Consider the following 20195-nt stretch of genomic DNA (forward strand, 5'->3'; position numbering starts at 1 on the left):
AAATATTAATATTCATAAAAGTTATGAAACTTTTATTAAAAATTTATGAAATCTTAAAACCTAAAATTTTGTATTTTATTAGACGCGCATTGGCCTAACTAACATTCAAGATAAAACATTTCGCGAAAATTTTCAGTAAAACAAAAGTTTGAGGTAATTTTTATTTTGGTTTTCATTAGGTCACGTGATATTTTTGGCCAATGATATTGCATACAAATTTTTTGAAAAAAAATAAAAAATTTTAAATTGAAAAATAATTGTTGTGTTAGAACCGCACAGGTCCGATTACCGTGTTTACATAATATTTTTCGAAAATATTAATATTCATAAAAGTTATGATACTTTTATTAAAAATTTATGAAATCTCAAAACCTAAAATTTTGTATTTTATTAGACGCGCATTGGCCTAACTAACATTCAAGATAAAACATTTCGCGAAAATTTTCAGTAAAACAAAAGTTTGAGGTAATTTTTATTTTGGTTTTAATTAGGTCACGTGATATTTTTGGCCAATGATTTTGCATACAAATTTTTTAAAAAAAAATAAAAAATTTTAAATCGAATAATAATTATTGTGTTAGAACCGCACAGGTCCAATTACCGTGTTTACAAAATATTTTACGAAAATATTAATATTTATAAAAGTTATGATAATTTTATTAAAAATTTATGAAATCTCAAAACCTAAAATTTTGTATTTTATTAGACGCGCATTGTCCTAACTAACATTCAAGATAAAACATTTCGCGAAAATTTTCAGTAAAACAAAAGTTTGAGGTAATTTTTATTTTGGTTTTAATTAGGTCACGTGATATTTTTGGCCAATGATTTTGCATACAAATTTTTTAAAAAAAAATGAAAAATTTTAAATCGAAAAATAATTGTTGTGTTAGAACCGCACAGGTCCAATTACCGTGTTTACAAAATATTTTTCGAAAATATTAATATTCATAAAAGTTATGAAACTTTTATTAAAAATTTATAAAATCTCAAAATATGAAATTTTATATTTAATTAGGCGCGCATTGGCCTAACTAACATTCAAGATAAAACATTTTGCAAAAATTTTGAGTAGAACAAAAGTTTGAGATAATTTTTATTTTGGTTTAATTAGGTCACGTGATATTTTTGGCCAATGATATTGCATACAAATTGTTTAAAAAAAATAAAAAATTTTAAATCGAAAAATAATTATTGTGTTAGAACCGCACAGGTCCGATTACCGTGTTTACATAATATTTTTCGAAAATATTAATATTCATAAAAGTTATGATACTTTTATTAAAAATTTATGAAATCTCAAAACCTAAAATTTTGTATTTTATTAGACGCGCATTGGCCTAACTAACATTCAAGATAAAACATTTCGCAAAAATTTTCAGTAAAACAAAAGTTTGAGGTAATTTTTATTTTGGGTTTAATTAGGTCATGTGATATTTTTGGCCAATTGCATACAAATTTTTAAAAAAAAAATAAAAAATTTTAAATCGAAAAATAATTGTTGTGTTATAACCGCATAGGTCCAATTACCGTGTTTACAAAATATTTTTCAAAAATATTAATATTCATAAAAGTTATGAAACTTTTATTAAAAATTTATGAAGTCTCAAAATCTAAAATTTTATATTTAATTAGGCGCGCATTGGCCTAACTAACATTCAAGATAAAACATTTCGCGAAAATTTTCACTAAAACAAAAGTTTGAGGTAATTTTTATTTTGGGTTTAATTAGGTCACGTGACATTTTTGGCCAATGAAATTGCATACAAATTTAAAAAAAAAAATAAAAAATTTTAAATCGAAAAATAATTGCTGTGTTAGAACCGCACAGGTCCAATTACCGTGTTTACAAAATATTTTTCAAAAATATTAATATTCATAAACGTTATGAAACTTTTATTAAAAATTTATGAAATCTCAAAATCTGAAATTTTATATTTAATTAGGCGCGCATTGGCCGAACTAACATTCAAGATAAAACATTTTGCAAAAATTTTGAGTAGAACAAAAGTTTGAGATAATTTTTATTTTGGGTTTAATTAGGTCACGTGATATTTTTGGCCAATGAGATTGCATACAAATTTAAAAAAAAAAATATTTAAATCGAAAAATAATTGTTGTGTTAGAACCGCACAGGTCCAATTACCGTGTTTACAAAATATTTTTCGAAAATATTAATATTCATAAAAGTTATGAAACTTTTATTAAAAATTTATGAAATCTTAAAACCTAAAATTTTGTATTTTATTAGACGCGCATTGGCCTAACTAACATTCAAGATAAAACATTTCGCGAAAATTTTCAGTAAAACAAAAGTTTGAGGTAATTTTTATTTTGGTTTTCATTAGGTCACGTGATATTTTTGGCCAATGATATTGCATACAAATTTTTTGAAAAAAAATAAAAAATTTGAAATTGAAAAATAATTGTTGTGTTAGAACCGCACAGGTCCGATTGCCGTGTTTACATAATATTTTTCGAAAATATTAATATTCATAAAAGTTATGATACTTTTATTAAAAATTTATGAAATCTCAAAACCTAAAATTTTGTATTTTATTAGACGCGCATTGGCCTAACTAACATTCAAGATAAAACATTTCGCGAAAATTTTCAGTAAAACAAAAGTTTGAGGTAATTTTTATTTTGGTTTTAATTAGGTCACGTGATATTTTTGGCCAATGATTTTGCATACAAATTTTTTAAAAAAAAATAAAAAATTTTAAATCGAAAAATAATTATTGTGTTAGAACCGCACAGGTCCAATTACCGTGTTTACAAAATATTTTACGAAAATATTAATATTTATAAAAGTTATGAAACTTTTATTAAAAATTTATGAAATCTCAAAACCTAAAATTTTGTATTTTATTAGACGCGCATTGGCCTAACTAACATTCAAGATAAAACATTTCGCGAAAATTTTCAGTAAAACAAAAGTTTGAGGTAATTTTTATTTTGGTTTTAATTAGGTCACGTAATATTTTTGGCCAATGATTTTGCATACAAATTTTTTAAAAAAAAATAAAAAATTTTAAATCGAAAAATAATTATTGTGTTAGAACCGCACAGGTCCAATTACCGTGTTTACAAAATATTTTACGAAAATATTAATATTTATAAAAGTTATGAAACTTTTATTAAAAATTTATGAAATCTCAAAACCTAAAATTTTGTATTTTATTAGACGCGCATTGGCCTAACTAACATTCAAGATAAAACATTTCGCGAAAATTTTCAGTAAAACAAAAGTTTGAGGTAATTTTTATTTTGGTTTTAATTAGGTCACGTGATATTTTTGGCCAATGATTTTGCATACAAATTTTTTAAAAAAAAATAAAAAATTTTAAATCGAAAAATAATTGTTGTGTTAGAACCGCACAGGTCCAATTTCCGTGTTTACAAAATATTTTTCGAAAATATTAATATTCATAAAAGTTATGAAACTTTTATTAAAAATTTATGAAATCTCAAAATCTGAAATTTTATATTTAATTGGGCGCGCATTGGCCTAACTAACATTCAAGATAAAACATTTTGCGAAAATTTTCAGTAAAACAAAAGTTTGAGGTAATTTTTCTTTTGGGTTTAATTAGGTCACGTGATATTTTTGGCCAATGATATTGCATACAAATTTTTTGAAAAAAAATAAAAAATTTTAATTTGAAAAATAATTGTTGTGTTAAAACCGCACAGGTCCAATTACCGTGTTTACAAAATATTTTTCGAAAATATTAATATTCATAAAAGTTATGAAACTTTTATTAAAAATTTATGAAATCTCAAAACCTAAAATTTTGTATTTTATTAGACGCGCATTGGCCTAACTAACATTCAAGATAAAACATTTTGCGAAAATTTTCAGTAAAAAAAAAGTTTGAGGTAATTTTTATTTTGGGTTTAATTAGGTCCAAAGGTCGCGCGAAAAATTCAATGTACGCGAAATAAAAAAATGTTTTTTTGTTCTTTTAATTATTTTCGAAAATTTCTTTATCTTGAGCATTAGTTATACCAAAACAGTTCTAAAAAAATTTAAAATCAATGTCATAAATTTGTGATAACTCTCGGAAATATTAATGTTTGCTAAAAAATTTTTGCAAGCACGGCTGTTAGAACAGTCCGGTTTTATTGGTATAGTTATCTTTTGATTTAAAAAAAAAAAATTTTAAAACTTTTTTACTAGTGTGCTAGGTCACGTGATCATATGACCGGCCCTATGTACGCAAAATACAAAAAATTGGTAAGTTGATTTTTTTGAGGAGTCTAAGGAACCAAACCTCGGAACTCAGTACTGAGAGTTGTGGGCCTTTCGCACTGAGCTAACTGTCACGCCCTTTCAATGATGCAAAATTGTATACATGGCTTAAGTAAGCACTTGTAATAATAAAAAAACTAGATTTATTTGATAAATAAAATATGGTTCGAAAATATTTGATTATTTTTAACATAAATTTTTATAAATAAAAAAAGATATGCATAAACATTAACTAAGAATATTACAAACTTTTGATTTTTAATAAACAAACAAGCATTTATATATATTATACAAACAAAAACTAATATTTAACCCAGTTTTAAGTTGGTGATATTAGGATATAAATTATAGTAAATTTTAAATTCTTAAAATTGATTTTTATTAAATAAACAAGCATTTAAATATGATAAATAAACGAAAATTATTTTTCTAATATGTTTTTTAATTACTTATATTATAAAATACATCATACCAAATTTTTAATGCTTAATGTCGAACTTTAATTTTTAATGAACAAACCAGCATTTAAATATAAAAAACAAACAAGAATTATTTTTTAATTTATTTTCGAATTATAAATATTATAAGATAAAACCGACCAAAATTTAAAAACCTAATAACAATCTTTAAATTTAAATAAACAAACACCTATTAATTAGTAATTAGTGACAAAAATTAAATTCGTTTTTGAGTTACTAATATCATAATATACAATTGACAAAAATTTAAAAAATTAATAACAACCTTTAAATTTTAATAAACAAACACCTATTATTAAGTAATTAGTGATAAAAATTAAAAATTTAATTTATTTTTGAGTTAGTAATATCATAATATACAATTGACCAAAATTTAAAAAATTAATAACAACCTTTAAATTTTAATAAACAAACACCTATTAATTAGTAATTAGTAATAATTAAATGTCGTAAATAGGAGGTTTGCGATTCGTTGGGATAATAACAAACATACTAAAAATTTAGAACTTTTAGTTTTAAAGAACAAAAGTTATCGTCTTTCAAAATTTTGACTAGAAAGAATAAAAACAATAACTAGATTTATTTGATAAATAAAATATGGTTCGAAATCGTTTGATTCTTTTTTATAAATATAATTTATTTAGTAGGTTTATTAATTAAATTATAAATTTAAATATGAACTTTTTTATATTTAAACCTAATTTTAACAAACGAACACGCATTCATTGATATTGTAATAGAAAAGTAAACTAAATTTAAAAGCAAAATACCGATCTTAATTTTTTAGTAATCAAACGAGTATTAATATATAATAATAACAAAACAATTAAAAAAAAAAATTTTACACATTTTTGACTTATACTTTAACATTTTACTTAAATTTTCAACCAATATTTTTTACTTTAATAGACAGCGAAAAGGACGATTTTTGACGGCGACCAGAACGCTATTAAATTATTCAAGCATTAAACTTACACTGATTCGTTATTTTATAAAAAAAATAAAATAAAATAATGATTAAACGATATTTAGCTAGAGTTAAATCTTCATTTTAAATAGCAACATACAAAATAATAATACCAACAACATATTAAAATTTCAGAAAATTTAATCTTTAAATTTTAATAATGAAATATATTAATTAGTAATTAGTGACATTTAAATGTCGTAAATAGGAGGTTTGCGATTCGTTGGGATAATAACAAACATACTAAAAATTTAGAACTTTTACTTTTAAAGAACAAAAGTTATCGTCTTTCAAAATTCTGACTAGAAAGAATAAAAACAATAATAATAATAATAATAAATACACTGACGATAACAATATGTTTCGAAATCTAAGATTTCGAACCATAATAATAAATACACTGACAATAACAATATGTTTCGAAATCTAAGATTTCGAACCATAATAATAATGACAATACCAATATGTTTCCAAATCTAAGATTTTAAACCATTATAATAAATACACTATCAATAATAACATAATAATACTGACAATAACAATATGTTTCAAAATCTAAAATTTCGAACCATAATCAAATTTGGTGTTATTTAAAGTAATTTTTTTGTTTTTTTTTCATCCAGATTTGAACCGAGGACGTAAAGATCAACAAGAAAGCGCCTTACGGGGTAAGCTAATAACTTCAACAGTTTAAGATTGCACATTTGCATACTTAGCTTAGTAAAAAAGCTTAAATAAGTAAAAAAAATATTACAAAATCGCTCTAATTTTTGTTTTATTGTCTTTATACAAAAAATGTATTGTCTCAAATCTTAATTATGTTAGTTAGTACGGTACTAATAAAGTACAAAATTTGAAGTTTTGCGATTTTACATATATTTAGTAAATCTCTCATAACTCCTGTGAATATTAATATTGGGTAAAAACAATGTAAAAATAAGTGGATATAACCAACGTGGTTTAAATAAAATAATTAAAGTTTTAATTTATAAAATAATTTTTTTTTTTTGCTATAATGTATACCTACGTCACGAGTTCAGTAATCTTATCTGTGTTTGCGCCTTGAGACGGGGCGTTAGTCTTGTAATCTTGCTTTTTACTCGGTATTTGTAAATTCTGTTTACCTTCTCTTTTAATTCTTAGTTAAGTAACTCATTTGACTATATAGTTTTTTTTGATTAAATTTTTAAATTATGTATAAAATGGATAAATTATATGTGTCATAACTCCTGTATATGTATTAAGATTTTAAAAATTTGTTTGCATCACTGGCGCAGTTTATTTGGTAAAACAAATTTTTAGTTTCGAAAAAAAAAATTTATTTTCGAAATTTCGGGCATTTGCAGTAACACAATATATGTTTTTGTAGCGTATACAAATTTTTAAATTCACAAACCTAAATAAATATTTTAAATTACTTTATTTAAACACAGCAGTACGAAAAATTTACTCAATAATAAAATAAGATATTGGTTCTGAATATAAACTCTATTAAGATTTTAAATTAACCGAAAGAACACAAAATATTTAGTTATACATTTTTGCTATAGTTATTTTTTAAAACGGAAACTCATTCGATTCATTTTTGCCCGCTTTAAAAGAGTTGCTTGTTCAATATGATACTTTACATTCTAAACATAAAAATAACCAAATTTACTGTTTATCATAAACCAATGTATAAGGCTTTTAAACATTCAACAGTTCAATTGATTTATGTCTCTTGTTAAGTTTTAGAATTTAGCTTTATTGACAAAAAGTTAAGTATATTTGTTGCACTCATTTCACTAACCTCTATATTTGATATTACGTTAAAATACATAAGGTCGCTCAGTTTGTCGAAGTCTTCACCAGCATATTCGAACTTGAAAGTGCTGTATTTATTTCCTTTATCAAATACGGAAAACACATTAAACGGATCTGAAGAGATATCTATAAAAAAGAAGCTTTATGTAAATACTTGCCTTAAATACATTTTTTTTTAATTTTCTACACCGTTAGTTTAAAGAGGAATAAATATTTAAATAAATATTTTTGAATTTTTAAAATAAAAATATTGTTTTAAATTGATTCTTACCATCAGCATTTTCAGCATGTCTTGGTTTATAACCTTTTAGTTTTTTAAACTTTGTGTTGCAAAGAGTAAACCACAAAACAGTTGGACAATCGTCACCATTTCCCACAAATGCTTGATATTCTTTTGGTGGTGAGTTAACTACTTTCTTAAAATCAATTTTTGGAAATTTTATTCCCTCTGCGCTTGCAGTTTGTGCTGCTTGAATCAATGGCTAAAAAAGTCGAAAAAATAAAAATATCAAATAAATAAAAACTATCTAACAAAATGTACCAACCTGCGTATCTATCAAATGGTAATATTAACAATAAAAAATAAAGAATATTAATAGTACCATATATTCAAAACTTGAGTCTGATTCATAAGCGTTAAAGTCAAAGATTATAAGAAGGTCAGAATGACGTTGTGGTCTTAAAATATTGTTTGTACAAACGTTCATCAAAATTCCTTAAAAACACTATAAATGTGACCTTTTTTATTTGTACTTACATACACAAATCAAAAAAATTAAACTAACATTTATTTTTTTAAATATTAAATATTATTTTTTATATATATAAAATTTTTCTTATTTTCCATTGTTTAAATATAGATTTGATAACAACTTATTTTTTTTACTAACCTGCGTCAGCCAAAGATATAATGTTTTTGGTGGTGGACAGTTTTATTGGTTTGTTAAGCTCTTTACTTTTACCTAAAAGCAAAACCAAAAGTTGTATACTTTAAAAAGGTAACAATTAAACCACTTGTAAAGCGGGAAAATGTAGAAAAATTTGACAAAAATAGAAAAACTTAAAGAAAACTATTGAAGTTATTTAAAAATATAAACAACACCTTTTCTTTGACTGAGCTTTGAGACGTTCGGATTGAGAAGATGAAAACTGGGACAATCAAAATATCTTGCAAAATTAAAAATTCTACCAGTTTTTTCAACTAGACCATTTCTGCTTATGAAAAGCAAAGAATTTCTAGAACGAGATTTTTTAAAACGTTTGTGGATTTTTTAAGAATTATATTAGTAAGACTAATTATATTACTGAATTAAATTGGTGCAGGATTTGGGTAAACAGTGAAGAATTTTTTCCAGTGAAGTTTTTTCATCTTCAGGTGGACTATCCTAAAAAGTCAAGTTCAACATTAATAAAAAAATTTCCTTAAAACGTTTAAAAATTATTTTTTTTAAATAAAGTTAGCAATAGTTTATTAACATACCGATTTCTTGATTTTATCTGCAAAAAAATAAAAGTTTTAAAATAAAATCGAAAAAATTTGACAAGAAATATTTTAAAAATTTACCTAAGTATTTGTCGAATCCTTCTCCACCCTCCATATTATATTCAACATATTCTTTTAAAATGACTGCAAAACCATTTCCACAAAAGCCTTCGTAATAAAAAAAAAACATATTATATCATCACATTCATTTACCAAAATATACTTAAAAAATAATCAAACGCTTATATATATCTAGCCCTCATTTTTAATTTTGCCCTAACTGATCAACTTAGAATAAATGATTTGATATTTTTTACTAATAGATTCTATAAACTTACCTTGGTAAGAATATTTAAAAAAACTACCTTGGTAATAATGAAGCGGAAACTCCGGACATTTTCTTGCTAAAAAACCTCGATTCCAAACCGAGCCAAACATGCTAGGTGGTATTCCTATTCCAAAGTTTGGAATGTATATTTCAAATGGAGAGTTCTCCATATAAACTAAAAACCATATTATACGTAACATCGACATTGTCTTAGTAACAAGATAAATTTACAGAATGCGGTTGTTCAACTTATAACGTTCAAAAGGCAGCCAGTCCGTTTATTGAATTATACGCCGTTTATTGAATTATTACCACTCTAAAATTTTTAACATTGTGTTTTTAACAAACACAATGTTAAAAATTTTAGAGTGGTAATATTATATATTTACTCTTATATTTTTACTTAGAAATTAATATTAGACTAATATCAAGATTATGGCTAATATTTTTTAACTTAACAAGCCATCTTTAATAATAGTTTATTTAGTATAAAGCAAATAATTTGTTAAAAATAAATAAATATTGTACCAGCAAAGTCGCTTATATCTTTATCATCTTTAACATTAATCGCAACAAACATAAGATAAGGAACGTCGCCATCTTTAATGTAATCTTGCATGTCAGATAACTTGATTCCCATGTTCTGAATGTCGCAAATTTAAATTTTTAGTTGCTACTAAAGGTTAATAAAAAAACTAAATAAAAATTTTGCTAAAAAACATACATAGCTTGTTAGTAATCTTTTTCCAAGACCATACCCAAAAAAATCTACTATTGAAATAGGTTGTTTATAAAGCTCTTTTTCGTCTCGATAGTTTTTTCTTTAATGCAATGAAATGTATTGATAAATAAACAAAAAAGGTAACTTCACTTTCATTGACTTATAATTTAAAATGCAACACATGCTCAATAATAATTGAATTACATGTATTTTAAATTAATAATTATCATGACTTACAGATATTCTTTAATGAACGACAAAGAAAATACATCCTTTTTTAGGTTATGGGAAAGAGATTCTCGTAAACGGCTGTGCAATAGTTCTTGACTATTTGTTCCAATGTTTTGGTGAGCGTAGGCAGTCGTCATATACCTTGGTCGAAATAAACCTTGTTAAGTTATTTAATTTTACAAATTGTTACCTTTATGTATTACATAAAAAATCATTCATAGAATTATTTACCAAGCTGATCCAGAAACTCCAGCCATGTAAGTGAGGGTGTCAGTTATTCCTGCTTCATTTAAAGCTTCCATCGCTCCTGTCATTCCTATTACTGCTCTATATCCTCCACCTGATCCAATCACAGAGATCACTGGAGCCTAAAAAACAAAAGGTCTGCAGATCTGAACTACTTAAATTATTTAAAATATTAATACCTTATAAAATCTGCTGTAACTTTCAATAGAAAACAAACATTGTAAACATAAACTTAAAAAAAACGAAATTTATTAAGACCGTTAACGTTTTATTTAATTCTAACCTCATAATCGACTCTTGGAGCGTTTTTATCTCCAATTAATTTTCGAATAGCTTCAGCGACTTTGGGTAGTCGCTTTAAGCGAAAATTTCGTTCTTCATCGCAAAGTTCCAGTCCTAGTCGAAAATCAGGCGAATCTCTGTATAGGCATGTTGAATGTAAATATATTTCATATCGGTTTGTTGTAGAAAACATAATTTTACATTTTTTAAATTATACCTGAATGTTTTAAGAAATTTAAAAACTACTTTTCCATGACCTTTAAAGTTTACATTTTTCTCAACCTGTCTGCCAAAAGGAAGTTCTGTTAAATTAAGCTTTACTCTTCCGATATAATCATCACGTGACAATTTGTCATAATCATACAACGTTATCTAAAATAGATAAACAACATTTAAAACATTCAAAACGCTTTAACGTTTTTAACAATTTACTTAGGTTTTGTTAAAGGCTTGTATCTTTTATGTATAAACATTTTAAGTATTTTTAATTAACTTACCCGGCAGGGAAAGGGTTTATCGAGCTGATCACTATCAATGCAAAACTGAAAAACTTCATCAAAAACTCCACATGTTATATCTGACTTCACGATTGTCCTAAACTGTTTGACTTTTTTAGCAAGTGGGCATTTCATTTCAATATACGGATCTGGAGTGTCGACTGTTAACAAAAATAGATTATTTATTTTATGTAGGTGTACGACTATGCTTGTTTTCATATTTAACAATACAACAGGGATCACAGCTACTATTAAAAATATCAATAAAACTAACTTACAAAAATCCTGCACCTTTGACACTGAAACACCACAGAACTTGACAACGACAATTTTGACTACGTGACATGGTTTGCTATGAAACTAAAAATATCGAGTCATTTAAAGCATTAATAACATTTTAAAAAAGCACATTTACCTTAAACTGTTCGAACTTTTTCTGTTTCTTGTCTTCAGCAACTTTTAATGAAAACATTATAGGTCACTCAGAAGTTCCTCACTTTCATTTAATATAAAACTACTTTGGATAAACTGCAGTGTTTTCATGTTATTGTTTATGGTACAAATCGTCACTTATTCTGTTACGTCATTAGTTCAGGAATTTCCACAATACGCATAGCATAGAATACAATACTGGTAAACATTAAACATATGGTCTGTAAACATTCCTATATCAGTTTTTTTAACACCTGTGCCTTTGAAAATAACTTTCGACTTTATTTTTATAAATACAGATTATCTCATCATTAGTTATAAGCCTATATCTATTCTTCTTATTTGCTAAAATACTAAAGATATGTTATTCTTTTATTTATATAGTACTGTTTCCATTAGGTCGAGTGCTGATAAACGCTGTAGGTGTTTTATGCACAAAGAATTTACAGCGACCTGTCTGGCGTCCCTTGGCTTTTATCGAAGTTGGTGTTTACAGAACTTTTTTTCTTTAGTTTGTAAAACGCAAAGATTAGTTTAAACTCTATACTACATATTATGTATTGAAATCACTATTTAAATTCAAAAATTAACTAAAGCTATTAGAATTATGTGTACAAATTATGTAGGATCTAATACACTCCTACTATGGCTTAAACAATTATTAAACCCCAATAGAGTACGCTGTAAAGATGAGCATCGATAAGAAGGCCACACTTAATTAAAATACACAAAATGGTCGTGTTAAATCAAACTCGCTAACTTATTACCAAAACCTGCCCAAGGATTCAATCTACCAAATGTAATCTGTACAAGCGGCTTTTAATCAGAATTAAAACTACAGGAAATGCAAAATAAATGCGACACAAAAATATGGCATGAAACACAAACTATAAAGTATATAACCAACAAATTAAGTATAAAAGCGAAAGTCTAATTGCGTGTTAAACCTTACTTCGGCCTTACTTATTTATGAGTTTTTACGTCCAGCGAACTGACCAAAAAGCTATATTGCCAGTTATTTAAAGCGAAATAAAATAGGAGAAAGCGCATACAAACAATAAAGAAAATACAAAGCATTATCGATAAACAGAACAACAAATGCGTCATAAATGACGATGGGGAGTGAAAAATCTCCCGCAGCTGGGATCAAGCCGAATGATTCAGCGTGAAACACCGAAGCTCACTAAAAGTGACCTCCCGCTAATAAATCATTTTAAATTTTTAATAAGATCGATAATGGACATAACAAATTATATAACACTATACATATGCTAAAGAAACGTTGCACAAAATAGATGTAACAAAGATAGACTGTTAACACTAAAAGTTTAATTAATCAAACACAAGTTTAAAGGTAGTTTAACTAATAACACTTCAAAATACCTACAATATTTAAAGTAATAAAAACATGGTTGTATAGTATATGCAAATTACAAATAATGTGATGTAAATATTCAAATATGTATGATATAAAATTATATGAATCCTCACAATATTTTACAATATGATGGTTGTGCAGTTGGTTCAGGTATAGATGGGGGAACATATTTTAACGATTTTCTTTTAGAAAAAAGCTTATAATCAGCAGGTCTTTTTAAATTCGGGTTTCTTCCGGCCTAAATTTTATTGGGCTTGGTAAAAACCACATCTAAATTTCTATTCATAAAAATAATTCCCCTGAAAATCAAAATAAAAAAATCATGCAAATCAAAAACAAAAATATGCTGATTCGTAGCTAAAATATTTAACAAAAATGTGTCATTCGATTTTTACATCACCTGGTAATCGATGTTGGCCAGCCTTCGTTTTCGTTTGTCTGTAGCCTTTTCGATTTGCAATTTAACATCCTAAAATTATAAAGTTATTACAAGAGAGTTTATAATGCAAAAACGTAATAAAGTTTTAATTTGAATTTCCTTACCTCTATGTTAGACATCACGTTAAAATACATGAGGTCGCTCAGTTTGTCGAAGTCCTCCGGTGTATAATCAAATTTGAAAGTGCTGTATTTGTTTCCCTCGTCGAATACGGGAAACACGTTATACGGAGTAGTTGACTCACCTGTATATTTAATGAGTTTAATTAAAATAACTTTTTTTTAATTTTGCCAAAGTTTTAATAAATGTTTTATACCCCAATAATAACTACTTAGTAAAAAATCTGACATACTGTCCATTGTTTCGGGATGTCTTGGTTTATAATCTTTTAGTTTCCTGAACTTTGCATTAGAAAGAGTAAACCATAAAACAGTTGGACAATCGTCACAACTCCCTTCAAATACTTGATATTCTTTTGGTGGACCGTTAACAACTTTCTTGAAATCAATATCAGGAAAATTTAAACCTTCTGTCCAAGCTTCCTTGGCAGATTGGAGCAGAGGCTAAAAAATCAATTTAGCATAAAAGTTTTGGTGTTCAGAAAAAAAACTTTAGCTTTTGAGCTAGAAAAAATATATGTTTTACAAGGGAAACTTTATATTTAGTAAGCAAAGATATGTTTTTAAATGCGTTAAGATTGCTTGGTAGGCAAAGATTTAGCAGTATTTCAACATTTTTTAGCCTATATTAATCTTACCTTGTAATTAAAATCACTGTCCGATGCATAACGATTGAAGTCAAATATTATCAAAAGATCAGATTGACGTTGAGGCCGTAACAGACTCAAAGTACAAACATTCATTTTTAAACCTATAAAACAGTAATTTACGTTGCATGAATTTGACTTAAAACACTGTGAGAAAAAACAAACCAAAATTTGTATAACAATTTTTATTTGTAAAAGAAATACCAGCATCAGCAATTGATACAATTTTTTCCGTTATCTTTGTTGTTGTAGGTTTCCTCTTTTCAAAAACTTTTGCAATTTCTTGTTGTTGTGCTAAAAAAATAAAGTTTTGTTAAACGTTAAGTCAAAACAGTTTCACGTCATTTCAATTTTTGTAATAATATACTTCCGGCGGGTATTGTAGTAGAGTTAAGTGGATTCAAAGGGAAGTAAGGCAACTGCAAGTTTCGTGCAAAGTTAAAAACCAATCCAGTTCGTGGAATAATATCGTTTCTAGATGTGAAAAAGCTAAACGACCTTGAATAGATGAAAAAAATTAAAAAACGACTTTGGATCAACATTGTAACACAATATTGAAAGTTGGTGTTTTTATACCCAAAAACTTACAAAAAGTAATTTTTTACTGCATCCGGAATAAAATTAAATCCTTCTTCATCGTCTTTATCATCATAATAGTTCTCCGTTGCCAGTTCCTGTTATTTTTTTTAGTATTATTATGACTAAATGCAAAAAAATTTATGAAATTGTTATTAGACTTAGACATATTTTAAACACAACGTTTTAAGTGACATTTAGAGTGTTATATGTTGTAAAAACGCTTTTAATAAACTTACAGGTTCCTGAAGATTTTCTAAAAACAAATAACATGAATTGATATGGACATAACATGTAAGAAAACATTGTTTTAAATTAATATAATTTAATTTTAACCTACCAAGGTACTTTTTAAATTTTTGTGTCTGCTCTCCCCCAGTGTTGGCAAATCTTTTGATTAAAACAGCAAAGGCGCAACCACAAAATCCTAAATAATAACAACATATCAAATAAACAAGACAAGTAACACATTTAAACCTAATAAAAGGTAACTATTTAAAATTACCTTGATAATAATGAAGCGGAAACTCTGGACATTTTCTTGCTAAAAAACCTCGATTCCAAACCGAGCCACACATGCTAGGTGGTATTCCTATTCCGAAGGCTGGAAAGTTGATCTCAAAAGGAGAGTTTTCCATATAAACTAAAAACAATATTGTTATTTAAAAGTAAAAAAATGTATTTACATATTCATACAAAAGTCTATTTGTTGGGCATAGTAAAACATAGCAGTTTTTTATTCTAAGCAAGATAATTGCAATCCATTACATCAAAGACATTTACCTGAATACTGGCATGTTGGTACTTCATCCTTAACATGCAATGCAACAAAAAGTGGAAAGGGAACATCTGCCGTCTCGACGTAACCTTGCATGTCTGATAACTTTATTTTTATATTCTGCAAACAAAGCAGTTTTAAAATCAAATTGTTTTATATTCTAATAAAAAATGCAACAAATAGTAAAGCAATGTTTTAAAGCTATGTATAGATTAATGTGAAAAGATAGTGTTAAGTTTTAATCTTCTACTAGTGAGCATGCATTTTCAAACATGGTTCAAGCATCATTACTTACATTTTCCAGTAATCGTTGTCCAAGACTAAAACCGAAATAATCCACAAAAGAAAGAGGTTGTCGGAACAAACTTTTTTTTTCTCTATCTTGTTCACTACAAAACATTTTACAGTTATTTAATGCTTTGGAACAGATGTTACAGTTACAAAGTGTACGGTATAAGGTTACATTTCACAATATAAAATAAAGTGTAATAATTTAAAAAACAAAAACAACTTTTAAGTCAATAATGGAAGCGTATGGACATTAATTATTTTTAACTTACATGTAAGCTTTTATACCACTAAATGAGTAAAGTGCTGATTTGAGATCGTTTGCAAGGGCATTGCGAAGATGTTCATGTAGTCGATTTTGGTACGAAAGACCGACATAGTTGTGCGCGTAAGTGGTGCTCATATGCCTTAAATAAAAAACACAACCTCAAATAAATTAAAAATTTAAGAAATGTACTTACTTTACCATAACATTTTGTAAATTTAAAATAGATTTTTATAGGATTTTGTCTATACGCAATACTTTTTTGGGTTTATAACATTTACGTTTTATTACCATGAAGAGCCAGAAACTCCAGCCATGTAAGTAAGGGTGTCGGTAATCCCTGCTTCATTCAGCGCTTCCATTGCCCCTGTCATTCCTATTACTGCTCTATATCCTCCACCTGATCCAATTACAGAGATCACTGGAGCCTTAATAACAAAAAAAAATATATAGTTTTTATAGAAAAATTAAAGTAGCTAGTTTTAGCTGAAGATTCTTCCATTCACAATACTGATTAAACTTTCAAACATCCCATCATCTAAAATAAATGATCATGCCATACCTATTAAAAATTTAATTAACTATATTAAAGAAGATGTAAAATGTAAATCTCAGCAAGCAAAGGTTACCTCTTCAGGGCAACTTGGTCCTTTTGAATCTCCCAACAACTTTCGAATAGCTTCGGCCACTTTGGGCAATCTCTTTTTACGAAATTCCATTTCATCTTTGCAAAGACTAAGACTGTAACGAAAATCAGGATCCGTTCTAAAAATATAAGATTTAAAAAAACTTTACATTTCATTTTTTAAAAAGAAATAAAAACATTTTTAGATTGACTTGTTTAAACAAAAAATTGTGATATGGTTTTTTGTCATATTTTACTAATGTTCAGTTGGTAATAAATTATTTTAAACTATGAATCAACGTTACTGTGAAATAGTTGCTGTTGCGTTTTTATAAATATTAACAAGACAACATGAAAGTTGCTGCCCTTTGAAAGTGTCACAGATATTTCAACAAATAAATTACTTAAGACTTTTGTGAAATTTCACCCAAACTTCGCCGTGATTGTTAAAGTTTAGATTTTTTTCAACATCCTTGTCGAAAGGAATCTCCGTCAAATCAACAGTGGCTCTTCCAATAAAGTCGTCACGTGTAAGCACATCCTTATCAAATAAACTAATCTAAAACGTATCATGATTTCACATTTGTGTTTACTTTCTAGGTAGTGCAACAAATGTGTTTACTTTCTTGGTAGTGCAACAAATGTTTTTTTTTCTTAAAAGCAAAAAACGTCTTTGTCATTTCCAAGTAAAAACTAAATTTAAAAAAAAACACAAACAAAACACTAAATATTATTGGTTTCCTACGTGGCAGGGAAACGGAAGATCTAGTTGATCATCATCAATGCAGAACTGAAAAACTTCGTTGAACTCTCCACTCGTTTGATTTTCTTTTACAGTTGTCATAAACTTTTTATTGTGCTTGGCAAGCGGACATCTTAGCTCAAAATAGGTATCGGGCGTATCAACTAAAAAATAATGTTCATTTAGGAAACATGTTGTATAACAACATCACAGACACCCTTCCTAGAAATTATTGCAAAAATAAACGAAAACATGCTTTGGCAAAAGTAACACTTTAAAGTGCATAAACATGATGCTCCACAGTTATTATTAGGAAAATCCCTAATTTAACATTTAAAATATAGAAAAAATGTAAATGTGATATGTTATAGTCTTACGCCGTGACAACACTATTTTTTGTTTTAACTTACAATAGTCAGCAAATTTTGAAACAGTCACTCCAGCAAAGCGAAGAATTGTAATTTTGACCACGTAACAACCATCAAAACTCAACTATACGAACCAAAACAAATATATTAATAGTTAAAAAACAACATTTTGGTACATTTACAATAAAACTCCACGGAAAAAATTTAAAAATAAGCACCTTTTGGTTGAATGGCTCCTGCAAATAGTTTTCTAGCTTAACGAGTCCCTCGTCCATTAGAATTTATTTTAACAACAGCGCAAATTGTAACAAATTTAAATGTCTATTAAATAAAAAATAATTTATAAATTATAAATATAAATATATATATATATTTAAATTTTGAGTATTTAAAAATTTTGTAAAGCTATTGTAAAAAAATAACGCATTTTTCACACCATACATTTTTTCTATAGTAATGAATTGTAAAATTTTTTACTTAATAAAAGTGAACTTAAAAAGCTAAGTTAAAACCTTGTTTTTAAAGGCAAAAACAACTAAAGGGGGTGTGTATATGACTAACTCAAAAAAAAAATTTATGAGACTTTGTGGCAATTTAATGCATTTAAAATTAAAAATATAAATTACTAACTGCATTCCAATCATAAAATAGCGTGTGTTCATATAACGCAGAAGAATGATTAATAAAACAGATTTTGTAAGTTAAATGGGGCGAATTTTTAGACATGCCTGTTAACAAGTGCATGCCCGTAACGCACTTATGAACAATAAACTTGGCCAGTTTTTAATATTGTACACTTAAAATTTATCTAATATCGAATTCTTTACATTTCATATTGCGCTATCAGTTTAAATTTTATGTGGTGAAAACAATAATGAAAAAATTTAAAAACCGAAACGTGACGTTAGTTATCGTGTTTTTTTTCGATATATTTAGCCAAATAATAGTAATTTGATTATGAATATTTCCTGTCGCCAGACACTGGCTTTATAAAAATTTTAAATTAACGGTCAGTGATTAAGATTTAATAACAGCAATTAAATGACCGTTATTAGCCTACAATCAAAGTGATATCGTGGGTTTCCAAGAGTAAACTATTGCAATTGAACAAAATACTCTGTTAACAACACAATAACGTGAACACTTTGGTATCAGGTATCTTACCCATTTTATATATATATATATATATATCTAAATCACATTTCTCTAACTAATGTAATTATATTACCGTTAAAATAGATTACTTTGTTCTTGCTTTAAGTGCGGTTCTTATAAATTTTCTCATTAATTTCACAATTTTCTCATTAATTTTTTCGACAGAAAATATATATTCAAACTTTAAAGTTTACATGAAATAAACTTGAATCGCTGTTATATGTAGCCTATAGCCGATAAATTTAAAATTCGAAATAAATAAACTTCTAAATTTTGTGGTAAAGCCCTCACTCGACCATGGCAGTTCTATTGTGTGTTAAAATATTTTGTTACCTACGATGACAGAGTTTTTGCCTATAGGGGTTTCAAAACCGACTCACCATCTTGTCACGAGAATTGATAACTAGCATACAGTCAAGCTTCTGCCGATTTTTGCGCTGTATGTGTAGCTTTAAGAACATACCGGATGTTGTATCATAGTCTATTTTAACGTCATAACTTCAACAAAAGGCGTAGCCAAAAATTTTCCTTATGATTAATCAACAACAACATTTTTTTCAAAATACGTGTCATCAAAGCTTAAATTAGATATATTTTACCCGTTTTCATTTTTTATTGTTATGATTTAGGTCTACTAATTTATAAAATTATTTTAAATTTAATACCATAAAAACGATTAACTATTTAATTAACGCTGATTTTTTTAAACTGAATTTTGACTATGGCCTTTAATGATAGCCTGTAAGAGGGTAGTTTGTTAAAGCAATTACCCTGAATAATCACACACAATCTTCAATTTTTTCCAGCGAAACTATTGAAGACCAAATTGGCTAACCATAGCGTTACAAAAAGTCCAAAAAAAATTTGAATGACAATAAACTTGAAACCCATTACTTCACGGTACTCAAAAAATTATTAAGACTGTAAAATAAAAGAAAGAATTAGTAAAGCCCGTAAAGAACGACAGTTATTTAACAGAGTTAAACTAGTTTAAGGCTGTAAAAAACTGTTTTATTTGTTTAAGAAAGCCTGCTGGCGCATAACAATTTTATTCGCTTTTTTTATTTATGCAAAATAATTAAATAAAATAT

At 26.8% G+C, this 20195-nt stretch overlaps 2 protein-coding genes across 3 annotated transcripts; both read right to left on the bottom strand.

Annotated features, from left to right (window-relative positions):
• Positions 1 to 7251: 7251 nt before the first annotated feature.
• On the bottom strand, positions 7252 to 11764 carry LOC145740676 (cytosolic phospholipase A2-like). The gene is made up of 19 exons (XM_082558504.1): positions 11708 to 11764; positions 11571 to 11652; positions 11293 to 11453; positions 11053 to 11167; positions 10797 to 10930; positions 10499 to 10635; positions 10274 to 10408; positions 10040 to 10136; positions 9844 to 9958; positions 9353 to 9490; positions 9069 to 9155; positions 8985 to 9001; positions 8810 to 8889; positions 8607 to 8740; positions 8395 to 8466; positions 8107 to 8219; positions 7776 to 7986; positions 7491 to 7630; positions 7252 to 7332 (listed from the first exon to the last, which is right to left on the bottom strand). Exons 1-19 carry the CDS (start codon positions 11762 to 11764, stop codon positions 7252 to 7254), a joined length of 2106 nt encoding a protein of 701 aa, XP_082414630.1.
• Positions 11765 to 12534: 770 nt separating this feature from the next.
• On the bottom strand, positions 12535 to 18272 carry LOC145756021 (cytosolic phospholipase A2-like). 2 transcript variants are annotated; one of them, XM_082572252.1, is made up of 20 exons: positions 18168 to 18272; positions 17992 to 18073; positions 17585 to 17745; positions 17244 to 17398; positions 16844 to 16979; positions 16506 to 16642; positions 16222 to 16356; positions 15957 to 16050; positions 15667 to 15781; positions 15389 to 15526; positions 15224 to 15310; positions 15123 to 15139; positions 14896 to 14981; positions 14675 to 14805; positions 14512 to 14601; positions 14299 to 14411; positions 13894 to 14104; positions 13646 to 13785; positions 13503 to 13571; positions 12535 to 13340 (listed from the first exon to the last, which is right to left on the bottom strand). In XM_082572252.1, exons 1-20 carry the CDS (start codon positions 18222 to 18224, stop codon positions 13212 to 13214), a joined length of 2283 nt encoding a protein of 760 aa, XP_082428378.1. In that variant the 5' UTR covers positions 18225 to 18272; the 3' UTR covers positions 12535 to 13211. The 2 variants fall into 2 exon arrangements, with proteins under 2 accessions (XP_082428378.1, XP_082428387.1); XM_082572261.1 differs by having other exon boundaries at positions 13201 to 13401.
• Between the last annotated feature and the right edge of the window lie 1923 nt (positions 18273 to 20195).

This window comes from Corella eumyota, chromosome 1, assembly GCF_963082875.1.
Source record: "Corella eumyota chromosome 1, kaCorEumy4.1, whole genome shotgun sequence".
Taxonomy (NCBI): Eukaryota; Metazoa; Chordata; class Ascidiacea; order Phlebobranchia; family Corellidae; genus Corella; species Corella eumyota.

What these genes read in the sequence shown, in the direction of transcription:
- LOC145740676 (XM_082558504.1), bottom strand. Translation starts at nt 11,764, where the DNA reads ATGTTTTCATTAAAAGTTGCTGAAGACAAGAAACAGAAAAAGTTCGAA. An exon ending in TCGTTCATTAAAGAATATCT is followed by an intron (nt 10,137 to 10,273) that starts GTAAGTCATGAT and finishes ATTGCATTAAAG; the next exon opens with AAAAAACTATCGAGACGAAA. An exon ending in AGATATAAGCGACTTTGCTG is followed by an intron (nt 9,491 to 9,843) that starts GTACAATATTTA and finishes TATGGTTTTTAG; the next exon opens with TTTATATGGAGAACTCTCCA.
- LOC145756021 (XM_082572252.1), bottom strand. Translation starts at nt 18,224, where the DNA reads ATGGACGAGGGACTCGTTAAGCTAGAAAACTATTTGCAGGAGCCATTC. An exon ending in TCCGCTTCATTATTATCAAG is followed by an intron (nt 15,311 to 15,388) that starts GTAATTTTAAAT and finishes GTTATTATTTAG; the next exon opens with GATTTTGTGGTTGCGCCTTT. An exon ending in TGGCCAACATCGATTACCAG is followed by an intron (nt 13,341 to 13,502) that starts GTGATGTAAAAA and finishes AATAAAATTTAG; the next exon opens with GCCGGAAGAAACCCGAATTT.